The 19,125-nt window shown below is 52.9% G+C and overlaps 1 protein-coding gene across 3 annotated transcripts in view; it reads right to left on the bottom strand.

Annotated features, from left to right (window-relative positions):
• Window positions 1-750: 750 nt before the first annotated feature.
• Window positions 751-19,125, bottom strand: part of RBPMS2 (RNA binding protein, mRNA processing factor 2) — a 36,795-nt gene continuing 18,420 nt past the window's right edge. For all 3 annotated transcript variants that reach the window (XM_021666225.2, XM_012443055.3, XM_021666226.2), the window contains exons 2-8: window positions 12,647-12,724; window positions 12,022-12,060; window positions 11,227-11,289; window positions 10,798-10,948; window positions 10,203-10,351; window positions 2,096-2,165; window positions 751-1,840 (exon numbers count right to left, since the gene is read on the bottom strand). In XM_021666225.2, the coding sequence (XP_021521900.1) occupies window positions 2,103-2,165; window positions 10,203-10,351; window positions 10,798-10,948; window positions 11,227-11,289; window positions 12,022-12,060; window positions 12,647-12,724 (543 nt within the window). In that variant the 3' untranslated portion in view covers window positions 751-1,840; window positions 2,096-2,102. The remainder of the gene's footprint in view (window positions 1,841-2,095; window positions 2,166-10,202; window positions 10,352-10,797; window positions 10,949-11,226; window positions 11,290-12,021; window positions 12,061-12,646; window positions 12,725-19,125) is intronic.

Consider the following 19,125-nt stretch of genomic DNA (forward strand, 5'->3'; position numbering starts at 1 on the left):
GTTCAGCGCACCAGCCCTCCAGTAAGAGCCGGAAAGGATTTCAAGCCACAACTTCATAGACAAGAAACCTGAGACCCCAAGTCACAAAAGGGAAGCCTCAGGGCCACGGCAGGCATCCTAGCACCTGGCCCAGGCCAGCCTGGGCTCTTGGCACTGCACAGCCTCCCTGACCCTCACAGCCATTTGCTCCTCCTGCTCAATCAGAGGAATCAGAGTTGCAGCCTGTAGACTACAGGGCAGATGAGGTTAACCCCTTCTGGGCAAAATTCCAGGTCCCAGTCTTCCCTCCAGCACAGCCTCGCAAAGGACAGACACCACCTGGCAGAGCCCAACAGCCCAAACCTCGGTCCTCTTGTACTACAGCGAGGCTGGAAAAGACCAAAGGCTGTGAAGGGTCAAGCTGAATGGGTCACAGCGCCCCTAGAAAAGGAAGGTCCCACTGGGGCCTTGCTCTGGGTGCAGGGAGTTTCTCCCTACCCTGATAGCCTGGAAGAAAGTGAAGCCCCAGCTGCCGGGCCCTTGGGCAAGTCACGTCCCCTAGGACTTTGCTTCTCAAGCTTATGAAAGAGGGAGGCAGAGGCAGGAGAGGCTAAGCGAGCTCCAGGGTCCTCCCCACCTTTACAGTCACAAGCCAGCTGCCAGCGGGCCAGGCCCACCTCACTTCCTTCCCCCGACTCCACATCCTCCGGCACTGCCTCCCCAATGGCAGACTGCATCCTATGGAAGGGGGAAGCAAAGGCCAGAGAGCAGTCATCTTGATTTTGTTTTATTTTGCATTTCATATATTATCCAGTTTCACATTCTCACAGGATCAGCAATGACAACAGCCACCTCGGCTCCCGACTCTGAAATGGCCAGACGGTCACAGCTGTGGCTGACAGTAAAGCACTGATATGCTCAAAACAAAAAACATTGCACAATGTTTCCTTCATTTCATTTTCTTAAACAAATGCCTGACACAAAGGCTTACTGCTAAAGAATGGAAACCCTTTTCCTCTTCATGCCTCAAACTAAACATTAAACTTATCTGACAGGGCGAACGAGGTCTCTTTAATAACTAATGGTACACACATGAAAAATCCTTTATGATGCATAAATATTTTGTTACACAGGGTACAAAAATACTTTCCACGGTCTGGTTGGTTTCGAGGTTTGGAAGAAACGCGGAGCAGCGGTGGGCGGCGTGCACTGTGGAGCGGTGAACAGGATGGGCAGAGGGGGCTGGTCCAAGACAGCAACAGAGGAGCCCAGTGTGAAATGAAAAAGCAAACCCCACCTATCTGTTGGGTGGAGGTGGGAGCTGAGCCTGGAAGCGCATGGGGCCACAGGGCTCGGGGCCTCCCTGAAGCGGGGTGGGTGCACGGGCAGGGTGAGGAGGGGCCAGGCAGGATGAACCACTGGGGGCCAGGACCTGTCGCTATGGTGACAGTGTGAGAACAAACTGTACACTCACATATACACAAGTGTAAGTGTCTTCATTCATGCCAGAAAACATGCAAAAAACACCTCGCTTCCTCGAGGGGGAGCTACAGAAGCAAGTTTGGGCGGGAGGTCAGGCCTTGCCGGGTCCCCGTGAGGCCTCTGAGCTGGATCTGGATGCCCCAGCGAGAAGGTCCCTAAATCCTCCTGGGAGGCATTGGAGAAAGGCTTGAGGGTGCAGAACAGGGCTGAGGAAGAGGAGGGAGGGGAACAGGAAGCAGTCCACTGAGTCAGGCTTAGGATTCACAGTCTCTGGAGGGCAGCAGCAGCTCTGTACAGGCCGCCCGGGGGCGGTGGGAGCTCAGGGCGCCTGTCCCGGCACCACCATAGATTCCCAGAACCAACTCCCCGGTGACCAGACCTGGAGGGAGGGAGAGAGGCAGCCATGAGCAGAGGCGCGGCACTGGAGCCAAAGCCAGGCCTTCCTTTGGTGAGGGGCTGTACAAGTGGATGGCCTGCAGTCACAGGCAGAAGGAAGCACCAGCCTGACGCACCCGTGACCAAGCTCTGGGCTCGGCTAAGCTCTCAAGACCTGGGCAGAGGGAGGAACTACAGCCCTGCAGGGAGCCGGAGTTGAGGAGGACACTTGTCCTGGGCCTCTGGGGCCAACACTTACTGAAGAACTAACAGAACTGACGGTACTTCCATCCTTGCTGGGTGGTGTCAGAGGAAGGGTACCAGCGCACCTGCAAGAGAAGCCAGTGTCAGGAAGCCAGCTGTGCACACCTTCACTCAACAGGAAACCTGGGAACCACGGCCGTCGGTGTCCTCGCTGGAGTCCTGGTTCTGTCACTGACTGTCTGGCAGACGCCAGGCCAGTTACTCACCTTTAAGCACCAGTTTCTCCATTGGGAAAGTGAGAGAGCACCGCCTGACGTGCCTCCTCTGCAGGACACCGGTTCCAGCAAGGTCACGCAGGCGTCTCATACCCCACTAAGCCCAATTCAAATGGGCCACGCTATGCTGGCAGGAGTCCTGGCAGCCGGGGGCAGTGGTGCCAGCAACCCACACTTCCCCTTTACTGACAGACCACGGAATTCCTAACGTTAGGAGGAGAATGAGCCTCATACATTTTTTGTTTGACTTCTTTGAGTCTCAATGTCCTCACCCAGCTATAGGACAGAAATTAAAAAGTCATGGTGGTTGTGAGGATCAGGTAAGACAGGATGTAAAGATACAGTAAGGCCGGATGTGGTGGCTCACGCCTATAATCACAGCACTTTGGGAGGCCAAGGTGGGAAGTTCACAAGGTTAGGAGTTCAAGACCAGTCTGACCAACACGGTGAAATTCCAACTCTACTAAAAATACAAAAAAAATGAGCCAGGTGTAGTGGTGTGCGCCTATAATCTCAACTACTCAAGAGGCTGAGGTAGGAGAATCGCTTGAACCCAGGAGGCAGAGGTTGCAGTGAGCTGAGATCGTGCCACTACACTCCATCCTAGGTGACATAGGGAGACTCCATCTCAAAAAAAAAGAAAGATACAGTAAGGGCCGGGTGCAGTGGCACACACCTGTAATCCCAACACTTCGGGAAGCTGAAGTGGGAGGATCACATGAGGCCCAGGAGTTCAAGACAAACCTGGGCAACATTAGTGAGACCCTGTCTCTATTAAACTAAACAAAACCCAAAGTCCATGTAGACCCCAAGGGGTAGGGCTCTCCAATGTTGGTCCTGATTCTTCAGAGAAGCCATGGATGAGACCCAGCAGAGGCTCCTTTGTTTTGACCTTCCCAGCCCTGCTGTGCCTGCCCTCCATCACAAGCTCCTTAAGTCTAGAAGTCTGTAACCTCAGGCAGGTGGCAGCTATCTAAGATCATCCTCACTAGTGCCTGGAAGCTGCCTAAACCCTGGCACTTGCCAGAAGGCCCCACAGAGCAGTCACCCCAAAGCTGGGTTCCCAGAAACTGGTCAAGAAAATGACACACTCCCTCCTCCCCATGGGCTGATCATCTGGAAGGGAAGTATGCTGACTGCCAAGACCGCAGGGAAGGCCGCCTGCCTCAGCCTGACCCAGGATCGCTGGGGAAAGGGTGGGGGCAGGACAACACAGGACCTTGAGTTGGGGTCTGGGAATGAGCACCCTGGGAGGGGAGCTGGAGTCCCCCCTAGGAAGGGAGGGGGCAGCACACAAGCATGTGGGAGGAAAGGAGTAGAAGCTGGGCCTGCAGACAGCTCCCCTGAGGTTGGAGCAGGCAGACCCAGTTACCCACTTGGCTGCTGGGAACTCGTGCTTCCCGGGTGAGCCATGCCAGGCCATCTCGGGGCTGATAGAAGCTTCCCAAGAACTGGTTCGTGTTCCCCACAAATTCTAGGTCCTGTTTTGTACAGGGCAAAATTCCAGACACCACCTCCTCCCAGGAGCTCAGCAGGAAGCTAGAAGCTTGGCTGGACACTAGAACTTATTCCACAAGAGACGGACACATGAGGAAACCAGCAATGCTGCTACCGAGAAGCCGGTGGTCGGTACCAGCCCCGGGAGCCCCTTAGTGGGCCCAGACCACTGCCCTTCATGTGGCCTCCAGCTGGCATCAGCCCAGGGAGTCCCTTAGTGGGCCCAGACCACGGCCCTTCATGTGGCCTCCAGCTGGCACCAGCCCAGGGAGTCCCTTAGTGGGCCCAGACCACTGCCCTTCATGTGGCCTCCAGCTGGCACCAGCCCAGGGAGTCCCTTAGTGGGCCCAGACCACTGCCCTTCATGTGGCCTCCAGCTGGCACCAGCCCAGGGAGTCCCTTAGTGGGCCCAGACCACTGCCCTTCATGTGGCCTCCAGCTGGCACCAGCCCCGGGAGCCCCTTAGTGGGCTCAGACCACTGCCCTTCATGTGGCCTCCAGCTGGCACCAGCCCCGGGAGCCCCTTAGTGGGCCTAGACCACTGCCCTTCATGTGGCCTCCAGCTGGCACCAGCCCCAGGAGCCCCTTAGTGGGCCCAGACCACTGCCCTTCATGTGGCCTCCAGCTGGCACCAGCCCAGGGAGTCCTTTAGTGGGCCCAGACCACTGCCCTTCATGTGGCCTCCAGCTGGCACCAGCCCAGGGAGCCCCTTAGTGGGCCCAGACCACTGCCCTTCATGTGGCCTTCAGCTGGCACCAGCCCCAGGAGCCCTTTAGTGGGCCCAGACCACTGCCCTTCATGTGGCCTCCAGCTGGCACCAGCCCCGGGAGCCCCTTAGTGGGCCCAGACCACTGCCCTTCATGTGGCCTCCAGCTGGCACCAGCCCAGGGAGCCCCTTAGTGGGCCCAGACCACTGCCCTTCATGTGGCCTCCAGCTGGCACCAGCCCAGGGAGCCCCTTAGTAGGCCCAGACCACTGCCCTTCATGTGGCCTCTAGCTGGCACCAGCCCCAGGAGCCCCTTAGTGGGCCCAGACCACTGCCCTTCATGTGGCCTCCAGCTGGCGCAGCCACACAGGAAGAAATGCCTGACGGGCTGGGTGTCCCGCAGGGCCAGACAAGCGGACGACAGAGCGGGAGGAGCTCAGGAGGACTGCAACCCACCCTCTTTCACCACTGGGAATCTGAGGCCTTGAATGACTGCGTAAGGCCGCCTCCAAAGAATCTGCTGGATCCTGCCTTACACTCTAGCTACAAGGTGCTGGGACTCCTGCTTCCAAAGCTGCAACTCTTCCTCCAGCCTGAGATGAGTCACATGACTCCTTAGGGAGAAAGTAGAGGAAAGCTCCCATTTATGGGCTTGGGACAGCCGTGCCACTGAAGCAGACAGAACACACTAGAGTGGCTGCTTTTCCATTTCCTTCGGTTGTCCAGCATAGGCCAGCGGCCTGGGTTCCCTAGAAGCCACATGGTCCCTTCCTAGATCTTTTCTGTCTGCTCCAGCTCAGAAGAGGAGACTCCCGGCAGGGGCCGGGCCAGCAAGACAAGGCACCCACAGTGTCCTTTCAGGGCCTCCAGCTGTGCACAGGAGGAGCCGGGGCTCCTGAGGGTCCACCCAACAGGCTTCAGTGACCAGGCTCCCAGAGGGCTGCTTCAAAACGAAGAACAGAGGACACAAACGTAGCCCTCTCTCAGACCGTGGGACTGACTAGCTGAGAAGATACACCAGAAAGCAAGCAACAGGATGAACCTACACGAGAATAAATATGAGGCCAGGCGCGATGGCTCACGCCTTAATCCCAGCACTCTGGGAGGCAGAGGTGGGGGGATCTCTTGAGCCCAGAAATTTGAGACCAATAAGGCCAACATGACGAAACCCCATCTCTACAAGAAAGACAGAAAGTAGCCGGGCATGGTAGCACACACCTGTAATCCCAGCAATTTGGGAGGCTGAGGCAGGAGGATCACGCTTGAGTCCAGGAGACAGAGATTACAAAGAGCCAAGATGACACCACTGCACTCTACCTGGGCAATGGAGGGAGACCTTGTCTAAAAAAAAAAAAAAAAACTAAAAAAGATATATAAGCAACCAAAAATATGGAAGCCTCACTCATCTGAAATTAAAACAATATTTAGCCCAGATTGGTAAGTCTACACTTTGACCTTGTCATAGTTCTAGGAATTTATCATAAAGAAAACAAAACGGAAGACGTGCCCAGAGAAGTATGCACAAGGACATCCATTGTTGTATAGCCATCAGTAGCAAACACTGTGTAAACAAACCAACTTACCATCTACAGGGAGCTGGACACATTCGTACAATGGTGTACTGGCCAGGCATCCAAAATGTAGAGCTACACTTACTAATATATACATGTATTTTAAAGTCTTAATATTTAAGGGTTTTTCTTTTTTTTTTTTTTTTTTTGAGATGGAGTCTCACTCTGTCACCCAGGCTGGAGTGCAGTGGCACTGTGTCAGCTCACCGCAACCTCTGCCTATCAGGTTCAAGCAATTCCCCTGCCTCAGCCTCCTGAGTAGCTGGGATGATAGGTGCCTGCCACCACACCTGGCTAATTTTTCTACTTTTTAGTAGAGATGGGGTTTCACCATGTTGGCCAGGCTGGTCTTGAACTCCTGACCTCAGGTGATCTGCCCACCTTGGCCTCCCAAAGTACTGGTATTACAGACGTGAGCCACTGCGCCAGGCCCTCTAATATTTAAGGTTTGAAAATATTAAATATGTATTATAATTTTTCTAAGATTCATACATATGGATTTACTTACACACCTGCTCCAAACTACCTACCAAAGTGAAGAATTAAAAGTACAAGTTTTTTGGGGATTGGATGATAAGCCAAAGGGAACTGCGTGTTTTATACCATAAATGCAGATATGCTAATATAATAAAAGCAACTGCTCATGAAGCACTTTCTGTGCGCCAGATGCTGTTCTAGGTAGATTTCACATACTAAATTCATTTAATCCTCACAAAAACCATATGAAGTAGATGCTATTATCATCTCCATTATACAGATAAGAAAATAGAGGCAAGGGAGTTTATGTAACCTTAAGGTCACTCACTGGTAAATGGCTGAACCAGTTTAAGGGGGAGAAAAGAGTCATGGAAGACCCCCATGTCCTCAGGTTGGAATGGAAAATGAAATCCAGTCTGGGAGGTCCCTGGGATACAATAGGACACCGAGAAGCCCTGCTTTCAGGCCACCGTTTTTCTATGCTAAACTCCACTGGGCTTGCCATCCACAACTGCTTTTGTGCCTCACCCTCTTTTTTTTTTTTTTTTTTTTGGAGTCAGAGTTTCGCTCTTGTTACCCAGGCTGGAGTGCAATGGCGCAATCTCGGCTCACCGCAACCTCCGCCTCCTGGGTTCAGACAATTCTCCTGCCTCAGCCTCCTGAGTAGCTAGGATTACAGGCACGCACCACCATGCCCAGCTAATTTTTTGTATCTTTAGTAGAGACGGGGTTTCACCATGTTGACCAGGATGGTCTCGATCTCTTGACCTCGTGATCCACCCACCTCGGCCTCCCAAAGTGCTGGGACTACAGGCGTGAGCCACCGCGCCCGGTCTGTGCCTCACCCTCTTAAAGGGGAAGATTCTATCAAGAGGGTTAGAAGGCCAGGCAAGGTGGCTTCATGCCAAGACAGTGCAGGACTGAACAACCTCCAGCCCCCTCCTGCAGGTCTGGTCTCTGCAGCCACACAGCTGTGGAGGCCTGGGCTCAGGCTGGGCTACCAGCAAAAGGCATGCAGCTGCAGTAGAGAATGGAGGGGGTACTCGCTTTCATCCGCTTGTCTTAAGCTGCTACCTCCTCTTGAAGTCACCTCCTTGCTCTCGGGCACAGAAAAACTCAGTCCTTCTATTGGTCCTTTAGGTTCAGAACAATCCATTTAAGATCAACAGTATCCATACTCCCTTTATTTAGACACTTTTAACCTCCATCTCTGGGGCAGCACTGTCACAGGTCAAGGAATGGGGCTGTTGGGAGGAAAAAATAAAATGTTTTCTTTTTGAGGCAGAGTTTCACTCTTATTGCCCAAGCTGGAGTGGAATGGCCTGATCTCGGCTCACCACAACCTCTGCCTCCCAGGTTCAAGCAATTCTCCTGCCTCAGCCTCCCGAGTAGCTGCGACTACAAGCGTGTGTCACCACACTCAGCTAATTTTTTTGTATTTTTAGTACAGACAGGGTTTCACCATGTTGGCCAGGATGGACTCAATCTCCTGACCTCGTGATCTGCCCACCTCAGCCGCTGAAAGTGTCGGGATTACAGGCATGAGCCACTGCACCCAGCCCGTTTTTACTATTGAGGAAATGGCTGCCCAGAGAGTTTGGGTAGCAAGCACAGAACTAATATCTCCCTGGTCTAATCTCTTCCCATTAGCCTGCCTCTTCCAAAACGCCACCAGCCTTTGGGGTGAGTGGCCTCTATCCCAGTCCCTGTCCAAGGAAGGCCAGAAAGCAGGAACTCAGGAACAAATATGCCTCCAGCCTCAGAGAAGACCTAAGGGGACCCACACAATAGTGATATTAAGTAACAATCACGATCACCTGCACTTCCACAGCACTTCCTCATCACGCTAACACACCTATCAAGTAGGCACTATTATCACCACTTTACAGAAACACAGAGACGGTGGGTAACACATCCAACATCCTACAGCTATTGAGAATCAGGATTTGGGCCAGAGTTGGACAGCCGAAGAGAGTGGATGGGGTGGGAGATAACTGGGAGGGAAGCCAACAGGAGGAAGGAGGCCCTGTGGCGTGGAGCTCAGGGCCGGAGAGCAGTGCTACCCCCAGAAGGCTGGGCAGAGGTGCCCTTTCTGATTCATTTGACGAACTCATTGTCCCTGGCTCCCAACCTCTGTCACAGCCTAGCAACTCAGAGGATGGGGCAGAACCTCTCCACCTGATCGCTCTATCCCTCTCATTTTACAGATGGGGACACGGAGGACCAGAGGTGAGGATCATGTAGCTAATTGGTGCCAAAGCTGGGATCAAAAGTGAGGAACCCTGTGATTCCTTCCAGTGCCTCCCAGGGCCTTGCAGTTAAGCCTGCCCGCTTGACCTGAAGCATCAAGTAACTGCCCAGGTCAGAGTAGACAGGATGGGCTTCCCTGCTGCCCACTCTATTCTGGCCACAGAACCCAGTTTGCAGTAAATACCCAACAATTCCCTCCAGGAGAAGGTCTTTACCACCTTCCTTATCCTCTGATCAATTTTCCAGCTATTTGTGGTGCTTGGCTGGAGAAGAGTACCAAGGTTACCTGTGATTCTGCCCTCAATACAACTGAACGGCATGAGGCCGAGGAAAGCATGAAGGGTACTCACGCTTTCCTTCCTCTTCCCCTCCTGCTCCCCAGCCAGGTCCCAGCAGCCTTGATTCTCTTCCTCAGAGCAGCACAGCACGCCCTGACCGGGCCGCTCTTCCTGGCATCAGCACTCATCACCTGGCTGGTCAGAGGCTGAGGTGGGCTTGAGATTGCCCTCCAGCCCCTTCCTATGGTTACCTGGCCCCATTCTGTCACTGCCACTGTGAGGCACCATCCCCGCTCCCTGACACACACACAGTGGGATGAGACTTCCCCTGCAGTGTGCTACAGTGACCTGCACTTGTGGCAGAGTCAGGCCAGAGGAAGTGCCTGCATGGCCAGGGGAGGGCCTAACCCCCTGCCTGCCCCTTGGGCACCCAGATCAGCACCCCACACAGAGCCCTCCCCACCCAGCTCTAACAGCCCTGACTCTCCCCAGAAGCATTTGCTCCCTGCTTCCTGCCCAGCACAGGTTCACAGTGGACGGTGTCCAGCCTTCATGGAAACAAGAGCCAATGCTCAGTGAGCTCTCTGGGTGCTCCAGGCTCTGTCCTGGCACTCACTAGTCACTTTATCTTGATGTCTAACTTTCACAATCCCCTGATGCAGATTATATGATCATTCTCATTTTCCAGATAATTAAAAGAAAAATCAAGGCACGGAATCTTTAAGAGCTTGATGAAAGGGACAGGAAGGGGCAGAGGCCAAGTGGTCTGGCTGCGGCGACCATACCCAGGTTAGGACTGGAGTCAAGGTCCCATCACCATGGGAGAACACAGTCAGTACCTGGGCAGGAGTGCTCGGGGCTGGAGAACTGGAGCTGGGCTGCCTGGCATCCTCCACGGGAATTTGTCGGTTATCTTCTCCCTCCCTGTCAGATCCTAAAGCCACGGGCAGGGACGCATAGGTCCCTGGGGTCTGGGCTTTCAAACCATCAAGGAAGACAAGAGTTCTGCTGCAGCTCTGAGACAGCAGCGGCCGAGTGGCCAGGCGGTGCAAAGTCTGGCCAGCTTAGAGTCCTCGTTCTGCACCCTCCCCAACCCTAAGGGGCTTACCTGAGCATGGAGGGCAGCGGCGGCGGCAGTGGCAGCTGGGTAGGTGAACGCAGCATGGGAGATGGCTGGGGTCAGCTCTGTGGTGTACAAAGGGTAGGGGGCCCAGGCCTCTGGGGATGCAGGGATCAGAGCAGCCCCCATCAGGTCATCTACAACAGGAGACAACGGCCTCCATCATCAGAACACTCGCCTCCCCTTCCAAACAGAGAAGGGAACCCAGCACTACGGCTGAGCCATATGCCCCACAGTGAGGCCAGGCCACCCCCAACCATCGAGGACCCCGAGACCAGGCAATGAAGCCACATTAAATTGGCCTGTCATGGTGCACATCCCGCCTGCTTCAACAAGTTGTCAGGCAGGCCTCAGTCCGTCTCAAATGAGAAATCAGAGAAGGCTTCAGGGAAGTTAGAAGCCCTGGCAGCTCTAGAAGCTCTAGGAAGGCTGTGGGGGAGGGAGGAAAACCAGGTGTCTCAAAAGATGGTGGCCACAGACATTTTAAAAAGCCTCCTGGAAAAGGGGCTTCCCTCTGTAAGAGCCTGCACGTCTGCCCTGAATGCACCTCCATGAGGCCCTGCCAGCTCGGAGTGCCACTCACAGGGGTCCCGTGCAATGAAGTGTGCTCCTAGGGCGGGGTGCATGTTGCTGGGATTTGGAGTCGCCATTAGCTTGCTCTTGGCCATCTTGGTGTTGGCTTTGGCAAACTCTAGCCTCAGGGTCTGTGGGTTCTCAGGATCGAAGCGAATACCCTACATGGGTAGAGAAGAGAAGAGAAGAGAAAGGCTTACTCTGGAGGACCCAGAGTGTTAATGGCAGTTAAGGGCCCTATAAACAAGCTCGCCTGGAAGACTTGCCCACACAGTGGCTGAGGCAGAGGAAAGGCTGCTCAGGCCTTGAGTAATGGCGTTTGGCACAGACAGTGCTGCCAAGGACTCTGCCCAGGGATGGCTGGGAGATAAGCTACATCTGCACACCCACTGCCTAAGAGGTCTGAGGGTCAGAGAAGACCCGTCCTCCACCTACTCACGTTCAACGCATTCTTGGCTGCTTCTGCTCCTGCCCGGCTGTCAAAGATCACAAAACCAACAGGCTAGTAGGAAAAAGAGAGAGCACCCTTACATCTCTCCCAGCATTCCACCTCTCCCTCCAAAACAGAATGAAACAAAGAGTATTACCTATGTGGAAACAGTATTTGCTTTGCTATGAGAAGAGAATACAGAAGGAAAAAAGCCCCCCAAACTCCAGCCCATGTTCACTGGAACAGCAGCTTGATGTGCGCCAAAAGTCCAGTCTCCCTCCCCAGGAACACCCTGTGGGAAGTGACACCAGCAGAGCTTAATTCCACTGAATTAAACATCGCCCTTTTAGTAAAAGTATTTTTTTTTAATGCATGCAGATAACTAAAAGTAAGTCTCAGTGTTTTCCACAGCAAGAAAGTGGACTGCAATGTACCAAGGGCGTGGAAAGCTCCGGGTCAATTAAGGAGCAACAGGTTGAAAACGGCTCCAACTTCATTTTCCAAGGGTCAATCTAAACCCCAAATAGCCCCTGAAGGCTGGCGGGCCTTGGCCTCCTTGTATCAAAAGCTGAAGCTCAGCTACCTGCTCTACTGTCCTCAGCCAGCAGGGCAGGCAGTGGCTTCCAGATTCCTAAGAAACAGACAGGGAGGACCAGTAGCTGGCCGCTAAAGAGGCGTTGGGACAGCAGGGAGCAAGTCTCTACTGCTGGATGCCTCTAGATTAGGGAAGGGTTAACAGGCCTCCGTTCCAAGCTCAGCAGTCAGTCTGGGCTGGGAGGAAGAAAACCCCAGGAGAGAAATTACCTGTCTTGCAGTGAGCTTGATCAGGGACCCTTCATACCCCTGCGGAGAGAGGTGGCTGTTACTGGGGAAGGTCAGAAGTGTGTGTTGTGCTAACCCAGCACTGCCACCTCATCAGCCCGCTTTCCCCAGGCATCCCCTGAATCATTCTCACATCCTTCTCCCCGTCAACATCCACCCACCCTGACCTCCACCACTGCCAAGTGTCATCCGCCGCCCTGCGTTCTGAATCACATGGTCTAGCACATGGGGTGGGCAGCATGTGGCAGCGCTCATCACTTCAGGCAGAAATTCCCATTTGCTCCACTAACTCGTAACCTGAGAGCATAGACCTTACCTTTTAAGTCTTCTCATCTCCAAACTGAAGAGGCTACACTGAATCTCAAATATTCTTTATACGATCACGTGTTTAAAGATTCTCACTGTCTCCATTTAACTGGCGAGGAAACGGATTCTCAGAAGGCAGCACGTGAATTCATAGAACCAGGAAAGAGGGCTGCAGCTGCCCCCACAGCCTCTACCACACCTTCCCGCATGATCCTGCTGCCTGGCCCCTGCCCAAGATTCACTCCCGCTGCTTCTACAGGGTCCCAGGCTCTACCCAGTGGGTGGCCAGGTCCTGACTCACCTTGAACGGCCGGAAGAGTAAGTACAGTTCTCTGGGTTTAATGTCCACAGGGAGGCCGCTAACAAACAGTGTCCGGACCTGGGGACAGAGACCAGTGATCAGGGCCAGGCTGCCCAAGACAAACAGGGATGATGACAGCTCTTCCTTCAGGCAGGCAACTGGGATTCTTCTAAAGCTTAGGGAAGAACTCAGTCTTTGCTGGGCCTCCTTAAACACCAAGGCAAATTAACAGTTTCACAGCACTGAATTTCTCAAAGCCCTTTCCCTTCTCTAGGTTCATCCCAGGGGCATCATGCAGCATCTGCCAGATGCCTCTGCACACAGACTGAGTCTGCTGATGAACAGAGGCAGAAAGAAAGCCCTGTTCAATAAGGGTACAAACCCAGCCCAGCATGACTTTTTTTTTCTTTTCGAGACAGAGTCTCACTCTGTTACCTAGGCTGGAGTGCAGTGGCGTGATATCAGCTCACTGCAACCTCTGCCTCCCAGGTCCAAGAGACTCTCCTGGCTCAGCCTCCCAAGTAGCTGGGATTACAGAGGTATGTCACCACGCCCAGCTAATCAGCATGCCTTTTCAAACCAAAGCCTCCTCTAAGAATTTGAAGAAAGCTACAGTGCCTAACCCCCTAAAAATGTACATATAAAAATTTATCTTTTTTTTTATCCATTGTATTACTGACCCGTCAGACAAAAAAGTATCTATTTTTTTAGATGATACCCATGGCCTCCTGGTAGACAGGCTCCAGTCTGGTCTGGGGAGAAGCAAAGATGTAAAGGAAACAGAGTCCTATGCCCACTATGCACTGCAGTGATTTCAAGAGAGGGCCTGGAACTTTCTCATCCATCTCCTGCTCCTACATGAGATGTGGCTCTTCAATGGCAAGGAACACCTTATACTCCTGCCTCCCTCCCTGCTCCTAGCATGGTGATGGTAGTAAATGTTGACCGAACAGGGGAATGGGTAAGGAGTCAGAACTATTATGCTGAGTTTCAAAGAACAAGCAAGATCTTGCCAGCTTCAGGCTGTGAGTTGGGATTTTTTTTTTTTTTTTTGAGATGGAGTCTTGCTCTGTCACCCGGGCTTGAGTGTAGTGGTGCAATCTCAGCTCACTGCAACCTCTGCCTCCCCAGTTCAAGTGATTCTCCCACCTCAGCCTCCCAAGTAGCTGGGATTAAAGGCATGCGCCACCATGCCCAGCTAATTTTTTGTGTTTTTAGTAGAGACAGGGTTTCACCACATAGGCCAGGCTGGTCTTGAACTCCTGATCTCAAGTGGGATCTGCCCACCTCTGCCTCCCAAAGTGCTGGGATTAAAGGTGTGAGCCACCGTGCTGGGCTGATGCTGTGAGTTTCAAGCCTTGCCCCCAACATGGTTACAAGCCAGGTCTAAATACCAGGTGTCCATTCTGTGACTGCAGTCACTGCTACTATTTAAATGCTGCTGGCACCTGAGGCTAAATTAGCAAGTCCTGATCGGCCAAAAATGGTGATGGGGGAAGGGATATTTTCCATAGCTTAGACCCATTAAAACACTTTTTGAAACTGTGGTTTCCTTAATAATGAACAATACGGCCAGGCGCAGTGGCTTCACGTTTTGGGAAGCGGAGGCCGGCGGATCGCCTGAGATCAGGAGTTCAAGATCAGCCTGGCCAGCATGGTGAAACCCCATCTCTACTAAAAATACAAAAATCAGCCAAGCGTTGTGGCAGGCGCCTGTAATCACAGCTACTCAGGAAGTTGAGGCTGGATAATCGCTTGAACCCATGAGGTGGAGGTTGCAGTGAGCCGAGATTGCACCATTGCACTCCAGCCTGGGCAACAGAGCAAGACTCTATCTCAAAAAAAGAAAAAAAATGTGAACAAGCAGAGTGTCCCTACACACTTGACTCCTGCTCTGGGTCACATCTCCTCCTGCTAAGCCAAGCACAGGTCTTCTGAACTGACCACTGCAGATTTTAGAAGTTCACACGCCTCACCCCATCACACGGCTACTCTTGAAAGCATTTAGTTGCCCTACAGTGGGCTGCATCCCCTTCTTGAGAGGTACCAAAGAACCAAAGAACTTGCTCCATGCTCTCACGATGGCCCGCTGAGCCCAGTCAACAGCCTTTCTGAGACAATGGCTTTGATCAGTGGCTTGTATTAGGAAGCTAGAGCAGTGTTAGGCAAAACTGCACTCAACACACCCAGAGAATTCAACAGGGCCAAGAATGTAAAGGAAACCAGCCAGGATAGCTGCCGGTTACTGGTGTCACCACTCCCATCCACACAAGAATGACTCCCAGCCATGGTGAGAACAAACTTCTCCCCTCACCTGAGCTTTTGCCAAGCACAGCCAGCAGAATCTCGGGCCACTTGGGACACATCTTCCCCCTTGGGACATGCCTTTCCCTCAGCAGAGGTGCGGTTATGCCAGCCTCTGTGCCCGGGCTGGGGGTGATGGCACCTCACACCTCACTGCCCTGGCAGCCCATGCTCTGCGTACACACCACTCCAATCCTGCCTTGTTGTTGGCAGCATCTGGGGATCCAGATAGCCAAGGCTCCAGGATGGGCCAAACCGAGCTCCGGGACCAGAACCCAGCAAGCCTCTCTGCTCTTTGATGTAAGGGTCTCGAACTGTGCATATAAATCCCCAAGCGGAATTGACTTGCCCAAGGTCACACAGCTTCTTCTTTAAAGACAGCAGCCCTGGAACTCAAAACCCAGGCCTCAGCCAGGCACGGTGGCTCACGGCTGTAATCCCAGCACTTTGGGAGGCCAAGGTGGGCAGATCATGAGGTAAGGAGTTCAAGACCAGCCTGGCCGACTCGGTGAAACCCTGTCTCTACTAAAAATACAAAAATTAACCAGGTGTGGTGGCCCATGCCTGCAGTCCCAGCTATTCAGGAGGCTGAGGTAGGAGAATCCCTTGAACCCACGTGGCAGAGGCTGCAGTGAGTCAAGGTCACACCATTGCATTCCAGCCTCGGCAACGGAGTGAGACTCCATCTTAAAAAAAGGCTGAGCACAGTGACTCACACCTGAAATCCCAGCACTTTGGCAGGCTGAGGCAGGTGGATCACCTGAAGTCGGGAGTTCAAGAGCAGCCTGGCCAACATGGAAAAACCCCTGTCTCTGCTAAAAATATAAAATTAGCCGGGCATATTAGTGCATGCCTATAATCCCAACTACTCAGGATGCTGAGGCAGGAGAATTGCTGGGAGGTGGAGGCAGGAGAATTGCTGGGAGGTGGAGGTTGTGGTAAGCAGAGATTATGCCATTGCATGCCAGCCTGGGCCACGAGAGCGAAATTCCATCTCCAAAAAAAAAAAAGATGCTGCACTGAGTTATTATAACGCCACTACACTCCAGCTTGGGAGACAGAGCAAGACTCCATTTCCAAAAAAAAAAAAAAGTGGGTGGGGGGCACAGCAGCTCACGCCTGTAATCCCAACACTTTGAGAAAGGCCAAGGTGGGCAGATCACCTGAAGTCAGGAGTTAAAGACCAGCCTGAACAACATGGAGAAACCCTATCTCTATCGAAAATACAAAATTAGCGGCGCATGGTGGTGCATGCCTGTAATCCCAGCTATTCAGAAGGCTGAGGCAGGAGAATTGCTTGAACCCGGGAGGTGGAGGTTGTGGTGAGCCGAGATCACACTATTGCACTCCAGCCTGGCGACAGAGGGAGACTCCGTCTCAAAAAAACAAAACAGGCTGGACGCGGTGGCTCATGGGCCGGGCGTGGTGGCTCACGCCTATAATTCCAGCACTTTGGGAGGCCAAGGCGGGTGGATCCTGAGGTCAAGAGATCAAGACCATCCTGGTCAACATGGTGAAATCCCGTCTCTACTAAAAATACAAAAAAATTAGCTGGGCATGGGGGCGCATGCCCGTAGTCCCAGCTACTTGGGAGGCTGAGGCAGGAGAATTGCTTGAACCCAGAAGGCAGAGGTTGTGGTGAGCTGAGATTGCGCCATTGCACTCCAGCCTGGGTAACAAGAGCGAAACTCCGTCTCAAAAACAAAAATACTACCCAGGTCTCCCTACTACACACTCACCCTGGCAAAGGTGACGCATACCTCTGGGTGCTGCAAAAGGACAACAGGACCTGAGCACCCACCCCTCTGGGTAGCTCAGGGTCTCTCCCCAACACCTCACCCCCAGAGGATAAGCCAAAGAGGACAGCCGCCAGTGCCCTGGATGGAGGGACCTGGATCAGTACCACTCCCCTCTCTCCTCCCCATCCTCCCCAGGAAGGCAGGACATGGTTTGGGTCAAAGACCCAGACCAGAGGAGCCCCACAGAAACCTCTGCTTCAGTTCTCCCCACGGGCCACACATTTCACCCGGGCTAATTTTAAACCCTCCCTCAAACGGCTCCTTTCTGGCCAGTTCTCCCCAGAGGTCTCTTAAACAGAAAGTTCTCAGCATAGAGTTTCCTGCTTGGGGTGGAGAGAGTGTAGGGGCTGTTTCCTCATCCCAGCTGGACTCATTTCCAGGATTCCCTCTGGGCTCCATGACCCTTTTCCCCAGGGTTCCATCTTTCAGGTTCTAAAGAATCCAAAAGGCTACCCCACAGCTCCCATCCTGTCCCTGGCCACCTCTCAGGTGGTCAAGGGAATCACGGATGAGCTGGTGGGTCCCTGTCTGCCTGAGCACAGAAGCTCTGTGGGGAGCAGTCTGGGAGGCTAAATAACAGAGAGTCTGATCCCCAAACACCTGCCTCGGTTCCTACTCGATTCCAGCCACCCCAACAGATGACATCCCCAAGCCCATCTTACAGACAGGGAAACTGAGACCCAGAAAAAACTTGGTAATTTGTCAACGGCATGCAGCTCAGTTCACAGAGGAGCAGGGCTCCTGAGACCAGGCCCCCCCCCCGACTCTGCTGTCTGTGATGGCAGAGGGGGCTGCATGGGGCAGCCTCATAAGCCTCATGGGTGAGTAAGTGCTGGCATCCGTCCAATCAGTAGTCAGTCCCTTCCTATGACACTTGTTTAGGATGACAGCCACACCAGAGTGAGCAGGGTAGAAAAAGGGGAAACTGGTAAACCAGGAGCAGGGGAAGCATGGGCTCTGCAGGCCAACCAGCCACACGTTAAGGACAAGAGGTTCCCAAGCCACCTAACACCTGCTTCCATCAGGCCCACCTAGCCCATCCCCTCCAGGGCCCCGACAACCATCCACAAAGCTGCCTGCACTGCCCCTGCGGCTAACCCCTTCCTTACCCCTTAACTAAAGGCATCCAGCCTTCAGGTCTTTCTGGCTTCCTCACTCTCTTTTCCTTCCTCTAAAGTCTCACAGTGGCCATTAGGACCCCTCACCTTATAGTTCCCAGCAGTCTGAGCTTATGCCTCACCTTGATTACAGAAAGCCCTAGAGACAGGAGCCAAGCCTCAAAACGTTTCCATCTCCCAAAAGTGCCGAATCAGGCCTCAGCACTGGAGACCTACCTCATCTCTCCACACCTCAGCCCCTGCAAAGAAGAAACTCACAGCCGGAGACCAGATGTGGTCCAACATGGCAGAATGGCAGAGGGGGCCAGGCGTGGTGGCTCACACCTGTAATCCCAGCATTTTGGGAGGCTGAGGCAAGTGGGTCACTTGAGGTCAGGAGTTTGAGACCAGCTTCTGGCCAAAATGGTGAAACCCCATCTCTACTAAAAATACAAAGTTAGCTGGGTGTGGTGGCACATTCCTGTAGTCCCAGCTACTTAGGAGGCTGAGGCAAAAGGATCGTTTGAACCTGGGAGGCGGAGGTTGCAGTGACCCAAGATCGCACCATTGCACAAAAAAAGGCAAAGAAAACAGGCCTTAGTTATACTGGAGTTTGCTTCCTAGCTTCATGTTTGGCCTGAGGAAGCCACTTCAGCTTTCTGAATCTCAGTTTCTTATTTTTATTTATTTTTCATTTCTTTCTTTTTTTTTTTTTAGATGCAATCTCACTCTGTCACCCAAGCTGGAGTGCAGTAGTGCAATCTGAGCTCACTGCAACCTCTGCCCTCTGGGTTCAAGTGATTCTCCTGCCTCAGCCTCCCAAGAAGCTGGGATTACAGGTGCACACCACCATGCCCAGATAATTTTTTTTTTTTTTTTTAGTAGAGACAGGGTTTCACCACGTTGGCCAAGCTGGTCTCGAACTCCTAACCTCAAGTGATATGCCTGCCTTGGGATCACATGTACTAGGATTATAGGCGTGAACCACCATGTCCAGCCTCTTTTTTTTTTTTTTTTTTTTTTTTTTTGGGAAATGGAGTTTCGCTGTCTCCCAGTGGCACTGTCATAGCTCATTGCAGTATCAAACTCCTAGACTCAAGAGATCTTCCTGTCTCAGCCTCCAGAGTATCTGGGTCTATAGGTATGCACCACCATGCCTGGCTAACTTTTCCATTTTTGTACAGATGAGGTCTCACTATGTTGCCTGGGTTGGTTTTGAATTCCAGGGCTCAGGCAAATCCTTCTGCCCTGGCCTCCCCCAAAGTGCTGGGATTACAGG

This window comes from Aotus nancymaae, unplaced genomic scaffold, assembly GCF_030222135.1.
Source record: "Aotus nancymaae isolate 86718 unplaced genomic scaffold, 86718_ANA_hifiasm-v0.15.2.pri h1tg000041l, whole genome shotgun sequence".
NCBI lineage: Eukaryota > Metazoa > Chordata > Mammalia > Primates > Aotidae > Aotus > Aotus nancymaae.